Source organism: Danio aesculapii, chromosome 12, assembly GCF_903798145.1.
Source record: "Danio aesculapii chromosome 12, fDanAes4.1, whole genome shotgun sequence".
In the NCBI taxonomy this organism is placed as follows: Eukaryota; Metazoa; Chordata; class Actinopteri; order Cypriniformes; family Danionidae; genus Danio; species Danio aesculapii.
In genome coordinates this window covers 14,237,743-14,255,125 of record NC_079446.1, presented here as the reverse complement: position 1 = coordinate 14,255,125, position 17,383 = coordinate 14,237,743, and the positions used below count along the sequence as shown (strand labels likewise).

General features: G+C 39.2%; 1 protein-coding gene across 1 annotated transcript in view; it reads left to right on the top strand.

Annotated features, from left to right (window-relative positions):
- The window catches only part of ccser2b (coiled-coil serine-rich protein 2b), a 144,484-nt gene that overhangs the window by 105,545 nt on the left and 21,556 nt on the right, over positions 1–17,383 (top strand). The window contains 3 exon segments of the mRNA XM_056469811.1: positions 2,622–2,702; positions 3,391–3,477; positions 10,532–10,642. Of these exon segments, the coding sequence (XP_056325786.1) occupies positions 2,622–2,702; positions 3,391–3,477; positions 10,532–10,642 (279 nt within the window).

Below are 17,383 nucleotides of genomic sequence, written 5' to 3'. Positions count from 1 at the left end.
TGAGGCCTCGGCACATAAGTCTACAAATTCTTCAAGTATGGTTGTTAAATTGAAAGAGAGTAAAGACATTCTTCCAAAATATTGCTAAGGACACCATTAGCCTCATGTCAACTCAGTTTTATAGAGCATCTGGGATGTATTCACATCGCTTCACTGTTTTCATATTCGATTTTACAGCATGGTGTAAAGCCATTATTTTTCTTAAGATTCTACAAACAATACCCCATCATTGGCTCGGCCAGTTGGCATTTCTTTGTTGAGTTTGTATGTTCTCCCAGTGTTCATGTTGGTTTCTTCCGGGTTCTCCGATTTCCCCTACAGTTCAAAGTCAATTCAATTCACCTTTATTTGTATAGCGCTTATACAATGTAGATTGTGTCAAAGCAGCTTCACATAAAATGTCATAGTAAATTGGAACAGTGTAGTTCAGTTTTTATTGTTTAAATTCAGTTCAGTTTAGCTCAGTTCAGTGTGGTTTAAAAATCACTACTGAGAGTCCAAACACTGAAGAGCAAATCCAACGATGCGCAGCTCTACAGATCCCGAACCATGCAAGCCAGTGTCGACAGCGGAGAGGGAAAAAAAACTTCACTAATTGGCGAAAGTGAAGAAAAAAAACCTTGAGAGAAACCAGACTCAGTTGGGCACGACTATTTTAATTTCTCCGCTGGCCAAACGTCTTGTGCAGAGCTGCAGTCTCAGCGGCGGAGGCTGGAAGCTGGCCTCAGCGAAGACTCGTCTGTCCCTGGAACGTCACAGGAATCAGTCTCATGTTCCACTCCTCCATGACCACCACAGTAGCTGCTCAGGATAATGCCTGGTCCAGGATATGGAAACCTTGGGATCATCTCGTTGTTGGTCATGGATCGAATCAGTGACTCTGCATAGTCTAAGAGCCTCGGGACGAGTATCCCCAGGTGGAAATGGAAAATAAAGAGAATAATTAGCGTAGCTGCTGTTCATAGTGTATATAAACAAGATGCAGAACCTGTGTGGAAACCCGCTAAGTGGTGTATTGAGTGTATGATTTACTAAACAGATAGGTCTTTAATCTAGTTTTGAATTGGGAGAATGTGTCTGAGCCTTGGACGTTATCAGGAAGGCTATTCCAGAGTTTAGGAGCTATAAATGAGAAGGCTCGACCTCCTTTATAAACAGGATAAACAGGAGCTAGATTATTTAAAGCTTTGTAGGTAAGAAGCAATATTTTAAATTCAATACGAAACTTAACAGGCAGCCAGTGTAAGGAGGATAAAATTGGGGTGATGTGATCAAATTTTCTAGACCCGGTAAGAACTCTGGCAGCTGCATTTTGTACTAATTGAAGTTTGTTAATAGAGGATACTGGGCAGCCAGCAAACAGTGCATTACAGTAGTCCAGCCTAGAAGTCATAAAAGCATGGACTAGCTTTTCTGCATCTGAGATGGATAGCATACTTCGTAACTTAGCGATATTTCTCAGATGAAAGAAAGCAGTTTTTGTGACATGGGATATATGATTTTTAAAAGTTAAATTGCTGTCTAATATGACACCCAGATCTTTTATAGTAGAGCTAACGCTAACTTTGTATCCCTCTAATTGCAGGTCGAGTTGTGAGATCTGCTGTGTACAGGATTTAGGCCCAATAAGTAATAATTCTGTTTTGTCTGAGTTTAAGAGAAGATAATTGTTGGTCATCCAGTCTTTAACATCTTTAATACACTCAGTTAGCTTGGACAGTTTAGACATCTCATCAGGTTCAGTTGAAATATATAATTGAGTATCATCTGCATAGCAGTGAAAGCTGATCCCATGTCTTCTAATAATGTCTCCCAGGGGTAGCATGTATATTGTAAACAGCAAAGGGCCTAAAACTGATCCTTGAGACACCCCATATTTTACTGGGCTGACTTGTGAAGGTTGTCCAATAATATTTACAAACTGGTACCGGTCAGCTAAGTATGACTTAAACCATTGTAGAGCCTGTCCCTGGACACCTGTAGACTTTAAGCGATTTATGAGGATACCGTGGTCAATGGTGTCAAATGCCGCACTAAAGTAATGCAGTATAAGTGAATTGGGTAAACAAAATTGGCCCTAGTGTATGAGTGTGTGAATGTGAGAGTGTATGGGTGTTTCCCAGTACTGGGCTGTGGCAGGATGTGCATCCGCTGCTTAAAACATATGCCAAAATAGTTGGCGGTTCATTCTGCTGCGGCAACCCCTGACTAAACCAAAGGAAAATGAATGAATGAATATGGATTCATAGCCTTTGCTCAACATTTACAATTACAGCCCTAAGTCTTTTGAATAGGATGCTAAAAGTTCGTCATGTCTATTTTTGTGTGGTTTCTCATGTTCTTTGCAGAACCACTCATATATTTAATATTTAGTGTTAACTATTTCCTTAAATGCTAGATATGATACACTGCTGGAGAAAATAACTAGTTTTTTCATGTCTGAGGTTCTTCTTGTACAATGTGCTATTCTATTGTATGCAACACAAAGGAAAAGTCTAAGAGAATAGAAATAATTGGGGCAGAAATGTCTACTGTGACCACAACTAAACTTCTTTTTAGAGAAATAATGTATTGGCTCAATTGCAGCACTAGAAATTTTATTTTGTTGTTGTTGTTTTTAGATGGAGACTGGTTGTTCAGTTGAAGAAACTTCAGAGGCTCTGACTCCACAATCCACTGAGCAGTCTTTACTTGATGAAAAGGTGACATCTTTTGCTATTTTGTTATAAATTATATATAACTTCCAGTGTAATCTAGATGTTCTCCAGTTTTCCACAATAAATAAAAATGTGTTTTATAAAATGGTTATCACTTTTGAAGACATGCACATTTGAATCTGTGTATGTAATAGTTATTTTTTCATAAAATATTCTTCTAAAAATATTTCTTCTAGTTTACAATTTGTTAAAAATGCAAATGACTGTCATTACTTGTGAAAACATTACAAAGACATAAAAAAATTATATTAGTAATATGTTGAGAAAGAGAGCTGGTACATTCAGTAGTTAATATATACTTTTAATAGTAGAAATATATTAAAATGTGTTTATTTTTTAATAAAGAAAGGGTTTTTTTTCTGGTCACTACTTTAAAAAAGAAGTCAGTTTGTAATTATTTCCAAGGTCTTTGGGTTTGATAAAAGGATTTTAATGTAAAATATTCTACAAAATTGGACAGTTCTGATACTAAGTCATGAAAACTGTATGCCCAATAATTACAGAAAAACATAGACAGAGTACTTTTAAATGAGTTTAGCATATAATACTACAGGACACTGCAAGGCACTTGTGTAAACACAGTTAGGCATTGTTTACTGAAAACAGAAATTTATATTAGCTTTGGTACTTAGAGGTCTTATTTTGTGTTATTTTGTCTTCTGTTATTCTGTAGGTGGCGCTGCTCCTGAAAGAGGTTGAAGAACTGAGAGATGAGCTCAGAAGCAAAGACAGGATGATCGCTGAGCTCTCCCAGCAGCTGGTGTGTAATATTTATATATATTTACTTATGACAAGCAGACATCAGCTTTAAAAGAAAGAAAAAAATCACAAGACCGTTTGCTTAAGTACATAGGCTATAGAGATAGTGAAGGTACCCGTGAGTAAAAATAATATTATTAATAAATAATATTATTAAATAATATTTATTATTATTAATATTATTCTAAATATATTATTTAATAATATTGTATTCATGTAATCCCTGTTTACACTTGGTATTAATATTAATTGTGGTTGATGCTAATACATATATAAATGGAATTTAGAACTCTTTCAGCTTGTCCACTTTTGACCACTTCCAGTGGTTGTCAAAACAGATCCAATGATCAATCTTCTATAATAGCTCAGCATTTCACCACAATATAATTTATACTTGCATATGTGTGTGTTTTAATTGATGTGGCTGTCATATACATATACAGTACTGTATTATTTGGGTATCTTTATAGCACAACACACTTTATTCATCATATTTGCATTTACATTATATCATTTCAACCCACCGTCGTTATGCCCTCTCTGAAAGGCTTCACTACAAAATATCTGTAAAGCAAATACTTTTAAAACAAAGGTTTGCAATTTATTTCTGAAGCTACTTGATATGGACAAACATAAACACACTTGAATGTTTCATTCTGTTTGATCGAAGCACAGTGACTGCATGCCAAATGTAAACAGAATCTGTGTGTGTCCCAAACAGGTAGTGCTGAAATGATTATTTCCTACAAACTATTGCACTCACAGATTTTAATTATTTATGCAGTGTCTTATCAAAGTAACAATAATGGATGTTATAAAGGGATTAACTTTTTTTAAAAAGTTTAATTTTGTTGTCAAGTGGTATTTTGTACATAAACATAGATATATACACTAGATATTGCATTCGGACTCTGAACGTGTCAATAGCGTCGCCACATTTGTGCAGGGCTCCAAGGACAAATGTCATTCAACCGTACTAGTCAAGACTAAAGCCAGTTTGAAGATGCTGGACTTGTGTATGCTGTGTATGGGTGTAGTAATAAGCAAACAAAAAAAAAAACAAAAACAAAGCATAAAAGCAGAACATTTCATAGGTAAGAATTCCTTTTTTTACGTTTTTGTATGTTACGAACATTTGTGTTAAACAAGTACTGATGATAATACAGTTTCTTACTGCCCTGACCATAAGGCAAAGTAGCGCCAGCTCGCACTAAATACTAGGGCTTACGCTAGTAATGTAAATAAATATGACAACAAGATGCTGAGGTGCCAGAAACTTGTATTATTGTCAGCTAAGTGAACGAGTCCTTCATAACAGGGAGGATCATACATTTCCATGCACACAAACACTGCTCTTTGTCGTCAATGCCCGTGCGGTCACTTATCCATCGATGTAGAAAAGTGATGTAAAATTGTAATATTCAAAATGTAAACCTATTAATAAAAAATATTTGCATACTGACCAACTCCCGATCATATATACATGTATATATGCATATATCTATGTCTCTGAATGGGCAGTCCTCCACTGCACTTTGGTCCCACACTCATTTCAAAGGAGCACTACCCTATACTAAAATGGTAGCTCTATTGATGCATTCTTTCCAATAGACAGCAATAGCATAGGCGACATCTAATGTAAATATCTATGGTACATGAATGCCAGACTCCATTCCTGTCATTATTTTTCACCATCATTTCTACTTTGTTACTTTGTTTTTCGATTTTTCTCACTTAAATGAAGACACGTTACACTCTAAATTCAAAATATGAAAATAAATAATAATAATAATAAATAATAAATAAATAATAAAGTTAACACGAGTCCACAACCAAAGCACAACATATGTTGACTGATAAAGAAATCAAAACCGACCTCAACATGTAGTCCTGAATAGCTCAGTTAGATAGGTCAATTCAATTCAATTCAATTCACCTTTATTTGTATAGCGCTTATACAATGTAGATTGTGTCAAAGCAGCTTCACATAAAAGGTCACAGTAAATAGGAACAGTGTAGTTCAGTTTGTAGCGTTTAAGTTAAGTTCAGTTTAGTTCAGTTCAGTGTGGTTTAATAATCACTACTGAGAGTCCAAATATTGAAGGGCAAATCCAACTATGCGCAGCTCTACAGATCCCAAACCATGCAAGCCAGTGGCGACAGCGGAGAGGGAAAAAAAAACTTCACTAATGGCGGAAGTGAAGAAAAAAACCTTGAGAGAAACCAGGCTCAGTTGGGCATGATCATTTTAATTTCTCCGCTGGCCAAACGTCTTGTGCAGAGCTGCAGTCTCAGTGGCGGAGGCTGGAAGCTGGCCTCAGCGAAGACTCGTCTGTTTCTGGAGCGTCACAGGAATCAGTCTCATGTTCTCCACTCTTCCATGACCATCACAGTAGCTGCTCAGGATTCGGCCTGGTCCAGGATATGGAAACCTTGGGATCATCTCGTCATTGGTCTTGGATCGAATCAGTGACTCTGCATAGTCTGAGGGCCTCGGGAAGAGTATCCCCAGGTGGAAATGGAGAATAAAGAAAATAATTAGCGTAGCTGATGTTCACAGTGTATATCAACAAGATGCAGAACCTGTGTGGAAGCCCCCTAAGTGGTGCACTAAGTGTATGCTTTACTGAACAGATTTAATCTAGTTTTGAATTGGGAGAGTGTGTCTGAGCCTCAGACATTATCAGGAAGGCTATTCCAGAGTTTAGGAGCTATAAATGAGAAGGCTCGACCTCCTTTACTCGACTTTGCTATTCTAGGTACTACCAGAAGCCCTAAATTTTGAGACCTTAAAGAGCGAGTTGGATTGTAGCGAGACAGAAGATTGGTTAGATAAACAGGAGCTAGATTATTTAAAGCTTTATATGTAAGAAGCAATATTTCAAATTTAATACGAAACTTAACAGGCAGCCAGTGTAAGGAGGATAAAATTGGGGTGATGTGATCAAATTTTCTAGACCTGGTAAGAACTCTGGCAGCTGCATTTTGTACTAATTGAAGTTTGTTAATAGAGGATGCTGGGCAGCCAGCAAACAGTGCATTACAGTAGTCCAGCCTAGAAGTCATAAAAGCATGGACTAGCTTTTCTGCATCTGAGATGGATAGCATACTTCGTAACTTAGCGATATTTCTCAGATGAAAGAAAGCAGTTTTTGTGACATGGGATATATGATTTTTAAAAGTTAAATTGCTGTCTAATATGACACCCAGATCTTTTATAGTAGAGCTAATGCTAACTTTGTATCCCTCTAATTGTAGGTCGAGTTGTGAGATCTGCTGTGTACAGGATTTAGGCCCAATAAGTAATAATTCTGTTTTGTCTGAGTTTAAGAGAAGATAATTGTTGGCCATCCAGTCTTTAACATCTTTAATACACTCAGTTAGCTTGGACAGTTTAGACATCTCATCAGGTTCAGTTTTAGTTGAAATATGTAATTGAGTATCATCTGCATAGCAGTGAAAGCTGATCCCATGTCTTCTAATAATGTCCTTCAGGGGTAGCATGTATATTGTAAACAGCAAAGGGCCTAAAACTGATCCTTGAGGCACCCCGTATTTTACTGGGCTGATTTGTGAAGGCTGTCCATTAATATTCACAAACTGGTAACGGTCAGATAAGTATGACTTAAACCATTGTAGGGCCTGTCCCTGGACACCTGTAGACTTTAAGCGATTAATAAGGATACCATGGTCAATGGTGTCAAATGCCGCACTAAGATCGAGTAGAACTAATAGCGAGATGCACCCTTGGTCAGCAGCTAAGAGTAAATTGTTGGTTATTTTCACTAATGCAGTTTCTGTACTGTGATGAGCTCTGAAACCTGACTGAAACACTTAAAAAACATTGTTCGTCTGCAGAAAGGAGCATAATTGAGCAGAAACAACTTTTTATAGTATTTTAGATATAAATGGAAGATTTGAAATAGGCCTATAATTAGCTAAGTTGCTGGGGTCCAGTTGTGGTTTCTTAATAATAGGTTTAATAACAGCTAACTTGTAAGGATTTGGAACATGGCCTAAAGATAAGGAAGAGGTTTGCGGGTGCATTTCGAAGTAGAGAAAGATCAGGTAAGTTATTTATAAATTCATCTTTGGTGGATGGAACAATAGTTCTACTAGGGCGATATATCGGAGCGGATCTGCTAATTTCAGGTAAACACAGCTTATATAGTAAGAGGTAGTGGTCTGTAATATCATCACTTTGTGGTATAATGTCTACATCAATGACCTCAATTCCACAAGACAGAATTAGATCTAGTGTATGCTTTAGGCGATGGGTTGGACCAATAACATTTTGCTTTATTCCTAGTGAGAGTAGTAGGTCCATAAACGCGAGCCCTAATGTGTCGTTAGCGTCATCTATGTGGATGTTAAAGTATCCTACAATTAGTATTTTATCAGTTTTAACCAGTAAGTCAGAAATAAAATCAAAACTTTTTTAGAAAATTGACATAGGGTCCTGGGGGTCTATATATGGTGATTAGAGCGAGAGATAACATAGGTTTTTGCATAGTGTTTGGAAAGACAACATTAAGCGCTAATACTTCAAAGGAGCTAAACATAAGTCCGTTTCTCTGATTAACATTAAGAATATCACTAAAGATTGACGCAACTCCACCACCACGACCAGTTTGACGAGCCTCATGTTTATATAAGAATCCTGGAGGAGTTGCTTCATTTAAACTAATATAGTCATTTTGTTTCAGCCAGGTTTCAGTGAGACAGAGTGCATTAAGATTGTTATCTGTTATTATTTCATTTATGATAAGTGCTTTAGGTGCTAGTGACCTGATGTTTAGGAGACCAAGCTTCATGAAATTAGTATTTTCAGTTTTTAGTGGTTTTTCTGGTTTAATTCTTAGTAGATTATTTCTGGAGCACACAGTACGTTTGTTTCTTGATCTAATAATGCGAGGAACAGACACAGTCTCTATGGGGTTAGCTAGGTATGCATTACTGTTATTTATGTGGGACGAATAGGAGTCTGTATGGCTAAATTGTGAATTTTGTGAGTTTTTACTTACTAGTCAGATAGAGCGAAGTATTCTGGAGATGTTGTCCGACAGGAGTTCAGCTCCAGCTCGAAGAGCAATTTCTGTTCTTCACACCATGTTAATAGCCATTCATTCAGAGCAAAAAGTCTACCGAACCTTTCATTTCCTCGGTGGTAGGTAGGAAGCGGTCCAGAAATGATGATCTGCGTGGCGGGCGAGGTACGTCGAACCGTCTCGATCAGGCTCCTGAAGCCCTTCTTATCTGTGCAGAAATATTCTTAACTCTGGCACCAGGGAAGCAGAAAGTGCGTACTTTGTTACCTTTGGAGGAAGCGGAGCGGACGTGGCGCACGATTGAGTCGCCAATGATGGCCACATCGCGACCCGTCTCGCGGAGAAGGGCGAAGCGGTTCTCCATGGGGATCTCGAACACCGGAGGAGGAGACATTCTGCCCCGGGATTTGGTAAGCTCCTTACGCGGCTGCACCCAGGGGCCGTGGTAGCTGGGTGTCGGCGTGAACGACGCCTGGGTGAGCCGCGTCCTCGGTGCGCTGGGCCTGGACAGAGAAGCACATGGGGTTGAGGAAGCAGGAGGATTGTCGTTGTATCGAACACTTACCTCAGACAACCGAGTACGGGTTAAGAGCATAGCCCTGAAGCCCTCTCGCTTCGTCTCCAGCGAGCGAATCTGGGACTCCACTGCTTCCAGCTCCAGCTCCAGCGCCTCCATCGATGCTTCTCCTGCACTCAAGGACAGACACGCAAGCGACATTGTACAAGGTGAAGAGCAAAGCCAGTAAGTGAGAAAATAAGTGAGTGAAAGAGGTCGGTAGCTTTAGCTGACCAGCGGTGCTAGCAGGCTAAAGCTACAAACACCAGGCGGATGCTCGAGAGACAGAACGTTTAAAAGTAGATTTGTTTGTATGAGTGTGTTAAGGGCTTGTTCACCCCTAGTAGGAGAGATAAATATTTAGTGAATGAGGAGGTATTTTATGATAAAAATGTAAATTGCGAATCTAAACTCCAAACAAACGCAGCGAAGCTACCGTCCGGTGACAGCGACAGTGACGTCACTCGAGCATGGTCGATTGATACTTGTGCTGAACTTTTTGACTTGGGTTTGAATCCCGTTGATGACATGTCAATTGTAATTATTTCTTTACATTCATTTTGGTTATATACTGTTCTGCCACACAAATATTAAAATCAATAATGTTTACAATGACACTGACACCAAGTAATAAGAATATTTATTTGGCATGAGCATGTTTTGTTGCTGTGAAAAAGTGATGAACGTGAAGAGTCACATAATTATACCAGTTACCGTAACACTGGCTTCATTCAGTTTAATTTTAAGAGTCTTCAAGCAGATGTTTACACCCTGTAGACTTGACATCATGTCTATGATTACAGCGTATGAGTGGCCCTCGTTAAAATATTAAACACATTGATGCAGTACGTTTAGTGCTTCCGTCTGGTCCACATTCTTTAGAAAGTCTAAACACTGACCACACGTAAAGCAAAACCGTGTTAAGCTGCTCATGTGTTTGCCACAAAACGGGCAAAACATTCCTCGACTGCAGTCTATGTTTGGTCACCATAAATTTTATTTACGTCATGTACTTCACAAAACGAATTTACCGCAATCACCACCAACGACAACAACACTTTTCACCGCGTCACTTGCAGTGTGTGGTACATTCCCTTTATGTAAAGAATCTGTCATTGTAAATTTGTTTCAGGACTGGTAAAAGTGTTTTGCGTCGTGTGAATTTTTTTTCTAAAATGTAAATTTATTTCACATTGTTTTTCTTATGTAATTGTGTCTTTTGATAGATAAAATGTTTTCCAAAATGTAAATTTGTCGCGAGCTTCGTAAAATTGTTTCACACTTTGTAATGTTGTTTTGCACTTCTCTGCCACCGTATGAAGGGCCTGAGATATAGTGCATTGTAATGTATTGTGAATGTCTTAAGAAAAACAACACATGACCAGTGTGTAATTTTATTCTGTCAATGATGTGTTTTACTTGGCAATACATCTTATTTTAATTTTCCCTAGTCTTCTCCAGTGGAAGATATGCAGTGCCACTGCCTGGATGGTTTAGATGGTAACAAGTTGTCATTAGAGCACCAGGACAAGGATACTCAAACCCTGTGGAAGCCACATAATGTGAGTATAATTGCAGGAGTACAAAAGTAAATTGTGAGTACATTTTCATTTTTGAATGAATCTCTTAGAATGTTTGTCTGTAGTCCAGGTAACACAACTGTATGAAGGATGTGAATTATTTATTTCCAAGCTCTGAGAAAAAGCATTCTCAGATGGTGGTTGTTGGCCTGTACTTTCAGGGTCATTGAGAACAGGAAACAACAATGTAGTTTTTATTTAAAAAGTTGCCTCAGAGTGATCAGTTCACAAATGGTGTTAACAGCTGACAAAATCAAACAGCCCAAAGCAAGGGACGATCATGTGGCAGTAATTGAGTTTTCCTGTGTGTCTGATGTAGTTAATCCATAGTAATACTTTCTGTTTTTCAATAGTTAGTAAAGGAAAAGGACCTTTGGAAAATATTGTTATTCAACCTTCAAATGGTTATTTGTGTGTTGAACTGGGTGCGTTGACTAAGGGTGCTTTTACACATGTGGATCGATTCTTTTTTTCCGAAACAGGGATTAAACTTGTTACAATGTTGCACTTTGTTCTTGGTACGGTCCGCTTTCACACGGCAAAGTTTCTAAATGGACCAAAATAGCTTAAACAAGTCACATTCGAGTAAACTCTTCTCACATTGGTCAGGGTTTCACCGTTTATTTTGTGCAGTCCCTCAGCTGTCATGCTTCCTTATTTTAATTTATGATGATGAGCAATAAGAAATTCATTTAAAATGGTGTAGTCACCAAATATAAATTTAATGAGTTTAAAATATTGGCTACAATTTTGCATTATAGGCTTTACATTATAGAGAGAAATAACAGATAAACCAAGACTGCTGTCGGGTCAATTTTCCTAACAGCTCTCGTTAATAGTTAGCATGCTTTCACTTTCGTATTTGACATGAAACGCACATTTACCGGTTGGAATGACATCCTGCTCTATTCATAATTCTGTTTTCATATAGCCATATATAGGCCTATTACATATCCATAATACACTGTGGTATAGCCTGGTTCAGATCGCATTGCTTTCTCATTACAATCGATCCGCTCCAGAGTTCGTTTTAATCGAGCCGAGACCACCTCATTCAGACGATCTCGGACCGATTGTTTTGGCATGGATCTGAGCGTGATTGCTAGTTTCACATATGCCAAACAAACCACACTAACTGGGCAAATGCACCAGGTTCTGAAACAAAAGTCTAGGTGTGAAAGCACCTTAAGTTACTTATAAAAGTCAAATGTCATGATTCTCAATACCATAGCAAAAAGTACTGGAATAATTTTTGACATTTGACTCAGAAATAACATTACTAATCATCACATTTAACATTGTATACATTATCATTATTACAAGTATCATTGGGTCAATCAATGCCATTTTAGATGCAATCTCACAGTTAAATATGGTTGTCAGTCCAGTAAATTTGTACACTTAACAGAAATAAGTGGTTTCCTGTCATAGGATGATGGTTGAGATCATAGGCTTTTTCACACATACAGACCTTTCCGGAAAATTACCTGCAATTTTCTGGAAAGGGATCATGTGTGAATAGGCCCTTTTTGATAATACCGCTAATTCATTCAGATAGTTTTCCAGAAAGAGGTGTTGTAACATAACCGGTAATTTGTCGGAATGCTGCTCTGTGTGAACGCAGACGGAAAATTGTCAGAAAGAGCACGTTCACGTTTAGAATGCACTGACGTGAGACAAGTAGGTATCAATGCAGCCCGAGACCTCCAAGTGGGAGGGATTACACCACAAGTAGTTGTGTGACCTCCAAGTGGGAGGGCCTTAAACCACAAGTAGGTTGGGTTTAGGTGGTGTAGGTGGAGGAGATATTAATAGAACACATCAGGTTACTGTGAGGTTGGGTTTAGGGTTGGGGTAGGTGTAGACATAAAAAAAAAACACAACAGGTTACTGTAAGGTTGGGTTTAGAGTTGGGGTAGGTGTAGACATTCATAAAGCACAATATTAGACTCCGTGTCATGTACAAGACATTAAATACATAAAAACTCCAGGTTTGTACAGCCCACTTGAGCTTGAACACCCATCAACTTGGTGCTCAATTCCCACCTACTTGTAGCTGGCTTCGACCACCGTTTATACCCTTCTTACATGCGATGTCTACTCCAGCCAATCAGAACATTCAGACATATTCACGTCAGTGCTGTTTATGAAAATAAAAGCCTTTGAATATTTTTCCTGACACATTTAGCTGCTAGATGTTAGTCAGATAACAATTCTATGTTCATTATTAATGCCAACTGTGTAAAAAGTTATCGATAAAATGCTTATGGTAAACGGCTGTTTACCTTCAAGCTCTGCTTCAGTTGCTTGACGTGTGTGCATGAGAAGGAGCCGGTGAGCGCCAGCACACACACATATTATGTACAGCTTGACATGGTAAAGTGTTCCTCCATATGTTTTCATCGAAGTTGTTCACAATACTTATTCATCCACAGAATTTGTAATGTCGTCAAATCGGTAAACATTTAGCTACTGTTCGTGCTTCAGCGCTTAAGCAACTGCATGAATGCTAAAGCTTAAAATAAAAGTGAAACCATCAACAAAAGCCCGACCTCTTCTATGTGAACAGCATTTTTTTTTTTTTTTTTTTTTTTACCGGTAAAGTTGTTACGGAAATAGTTCAGATATTTAATCGTATCACTGTGAAAATGTTTTGTGTCTGGGCATGCAGCACATAGAGACAGTTCTTGCGAATAGCGCATGCCCACAATGCAAGAGGATATCTATGGCTGCACTGCAATCGTGGCTTGCTCTGTTGCAATTCTGAGTCCCTCCATTGCTACCTGCACAGCGGTTCGCATACTGAGAGGTCTGAAGAACACATTGATCTCTCTGGGATGGTTGCTGTCTTATTTCAGCAAGGAGTCGAAAGCCATGTTTCCTGGGCAGTTACTAAAATTGGTATGTGAGCCTTGGCCAAGGTTTTAACCAGGGGTGCTCAACCCTGTTCCTGGAGATCTACCTTCCTGTAGATTTTAGCTCCAACCCTGATCATACACACCTGAACCAATTAATTAGGACCTGAACAGCACTTGATAATTACAGGCAGGTGTGTTTGATATGGGTTGCAACTGAAATGTAAGGTAGGAAAGTAAATCCACAGGAACAAGGATGGTCACCCCTGGTTTAAACCCTTGTCTGCTGTCTGTGCTGCAGACACTGATTTTGCTCCATTGCTGCAAACAGTAACATCTCACCTGTGGCCCATTTGATCAGATCTGCAGAAAGGCAATCCCATGTTTGGCTGCCATTAAGCAACATTGGAGATTGTGAAGCATTCCTGAGGTAAAGCACCTATAGTGGACGGCCGAGATCTAACTAGAAAATCTTTTTTAAGGAGAGCATTCCTCCTATGATCATGAGATTTGGTTCATAACCGAAAGGACAAGATCTTGAATACAAGCAACCACGCTTTTGCAAGGTAGCAAGGTGCACCATCAGAGATTGAGTGAGGAGCTGTCACCCGGGAGTAACTCAAAGTAGAGCCGCTGCTCTTCCACATCGAGAGAAGCCAGTTGAGGTGGCTCAAGCATCTGTTTTGGATGTGTACTGAACACCTACCTTGGGAGGTGTACCAGGCTTGTCCCACTGATAAGAGGCCTCGGGGAAGACCCAGGACACACTTGCCTCGGAATCCCTCCAGAGGAGCTTGATGAAGTGTCTGTGTGAAGAGAGAAGTCTGGGTGTCTCTTCTGGGGGTGCAGCCCCCAAGATAAGCAATAGTCAATGATTATGATGATGATTATCTGAAGAAGGAGAGCAATTTTCTCAGTCCCTGGATGCGATGCTTTGGGGACTGCTGGTGGGTGATGCGCTGATTCCTTACCCATAGCTCTGAAGTATATTTTCCAGTGGACAGGAGGCCAACAGATCCCTTTCCCTTGTGCCTCCAGCCTCTCTGTGCGATTCTAGGATCCAGGTAAGAGCTGTACTGCACTCATCTCCACCTTTCTGAGACCCTAATCCTCCTGGGTAATTAAAAATGCTAATGCAGAAGTGCATTGACTTAAAGAATATGTATGCCATCACAGACCATTTCTTTGCTCTATGTTTGAAGGTAAAGCATGGAAGTACAATGTTCTTCCCTTCAGATTTTCCCTGTCTTTTCCAGGGGTATCGTTTAAAATAATCATGCAACCTTGGGTTTGTGGCTGGAACCGAATGCATTGGCATATCAATTGCCTGGAGCTGCTGCCAGTGTTTCTCACCTTGTGCCGGTTTTGATCACTTTTTGCAAGAGAGACATGTGTTGCTCAGGACAGTCAATGCAGTGATGGAGGAGTACATCAGTCACTAGGGGGGAGTGTGTTCCCCCTGTATGTCACAGCTTGCTTCTCTGGAGTCTCATGTGGTTCAAATTGCTGCTCATGTGGTTCAAATTTTGGAATAGGTCTTTAAAACAAACAAATGAAATGATTTAAAAAGAAACTCCAATTTTAGGAGTTTAGGAGGTTAGGTTTAGAGTTGTGGGGTGAGGTAGAGCCATATAATTAGCGGTTTCTGTTCTCTGTTCTCGCTGCTGTCACTATTCCCTATATCCTTCTGGAGCTTCTCTTCTCAGCTTTCCTCTTCTCCCATGTTTCTCGACCCTGTCTTGCTACACAACAAAAAATGTTTAGTAACCAAGGAAATTTATACAGTATACTATATAATAAAATTTTAAGCAAGAAAGAATCAGACAGATGCCATACAGTAGATTTCCAGTTTATCTGCACCTAAACAATACATACAAATCCAGTGCCTAGACTGCAGCTCTGCACAAGACATTTGGCCACAGGAGAAATGGTCGTGCCCAACTGAGCCTGCTTTCTCTCGAGGTTTTGTTTTTAATTCTTCACTTTTGTCAATTGGTGAAGTTTTTTCCTTGCCGATCTGTAGAGCTGCCCATTGATGGATTTGCTCTTCAGTGTTTGGACTCTCAGTAGTGATTATTAAACCACACTGAACTGAACTAAACTAAACTGATCTTAAACACTGAAAACTGGATGGACACTGTTTCAATTTACAATTTATGTGAAGCATCTTTGACACAATGTACATTGTAAAAGCGCTATACAAATAAAGGTGAATTGAATTGAAAAAATTAAATACAAATAAAATTGTTGTTGGTTGCTTAACATGTTGCCATCTAAAAGTGAATCAGACTTTATGCAAAAATAAATCATCTGATCATACATGAGTTATATGAGTTCCTTAAAGGGATACTTTACTGATGACAATTCTATTATCGTTTAGTCACTCCTTGTTTCAAATCTTAGTTTCTTCTGTTAAACACAAAATAAGATATTTTGAAGAATGCTGAAAACCTGTAAACATTGACTTCAATAGTATTTGTTTTTTCAATGTCATGTGCACACAGATGTCAATGGTTTCAGCTTTCTCTAAAATATTTTAGTTGTGTTCAACAGAAGAAAGAAATATAGGTGTGGAACCACTTGAGGGTTAGGAAACAATGAGTAAATGTTCATTATTGGTTGAATTATATATTAATTTTCACAGCGAAGTTGTACATGAATGTGCTGAGTAGTTACGAAGGTGTGCACTGGAGTCCATTTACCGTTGCTTTGTGAGGTTTCATGCCAAGGAAACAACCATTTCAGCAGGAGTTTGCACAAATGGGAGTTTTGTATGATGGTAGATCTCCTGATCATTCTGACTACAAATTATTTGGTTTTGTCCGGTTTGAGAAACAAGACTGATAGATACAACCCAGGTTCATTCTGAAAACGTACCGCTATATAAATTTCTGGAGACTGCCACGGGAGCTACATTGTTAGAAAATTTTTTTTTTGCGAATCCACCAGAGGCCGCTGTGTACACTTTTTCAGATCGCGCCTGCTGTTCTAGCGCAAGTCCACCAGAGGCCGCTATCGACTGACTGACTGACTGACTAATCAACTGACCTACCCTCTTTCCCTAAACCCAACCAATAGTGTTTTCAAAAGCACCGATTGACCTGACACTTCACTAAACGGAACCGAACAGCATTCCAGTACTTGCTGATTTTTACCACATTTTCAGATTTTACTACATTCTCACCCTGTTATTTATTTGTTTATTTTATTTTTTGGATTCTGCTTTTGTCTTATCTGCTTTCTGGAACTGCTTTCGGACTCAAATTCAGTCGTTGTGGTCAACTTCTCTCTGCGTTGACTGGACAAACTGGTAACAGTGGGAAAGCTGTCCATACGGAGGTAAGGAATGGCATCATACCACCTCGTATCGCTCGTTTTAAAAGCAAAATGAAGCCATACGTTCTTCTGGCTACATAATTTGCGATCTCCAGAAATGTATATAGGGCTACGTTTTCAGAATGAGTCTATGTTGGATAGATATGTGACTTTCATATTATAACTGTGTATTGGTATGTGCGTATATGGTGCTGGGATCACTTTACTGTCTTTCTTCCTTTGTACAGGGCATGTTGCTTGCCCCTGTCATCTCTTCTTGGCGACACTCACAGAAGGGGAGTGTACGGCCATGTGCACCACGTCACCATAGACAGAGTGAGTCCTTAACTCAGACCAACCCAACCAGTTTGTGCACCAGCCCTAGTGCTTGCTGCATGCCCACCCGCCTTACCCTTGTGCACCCTTGTCATGCACACAAATCCCCCATCCAATCTCATTCCAGTGCTGAAACAGTCCATCATTTTTAGTCCTTTTGGTTTCATTGTCCTAATGTGTCCTCTCTGCCAGCTTGATTAGAATCTGGAGACCAGTG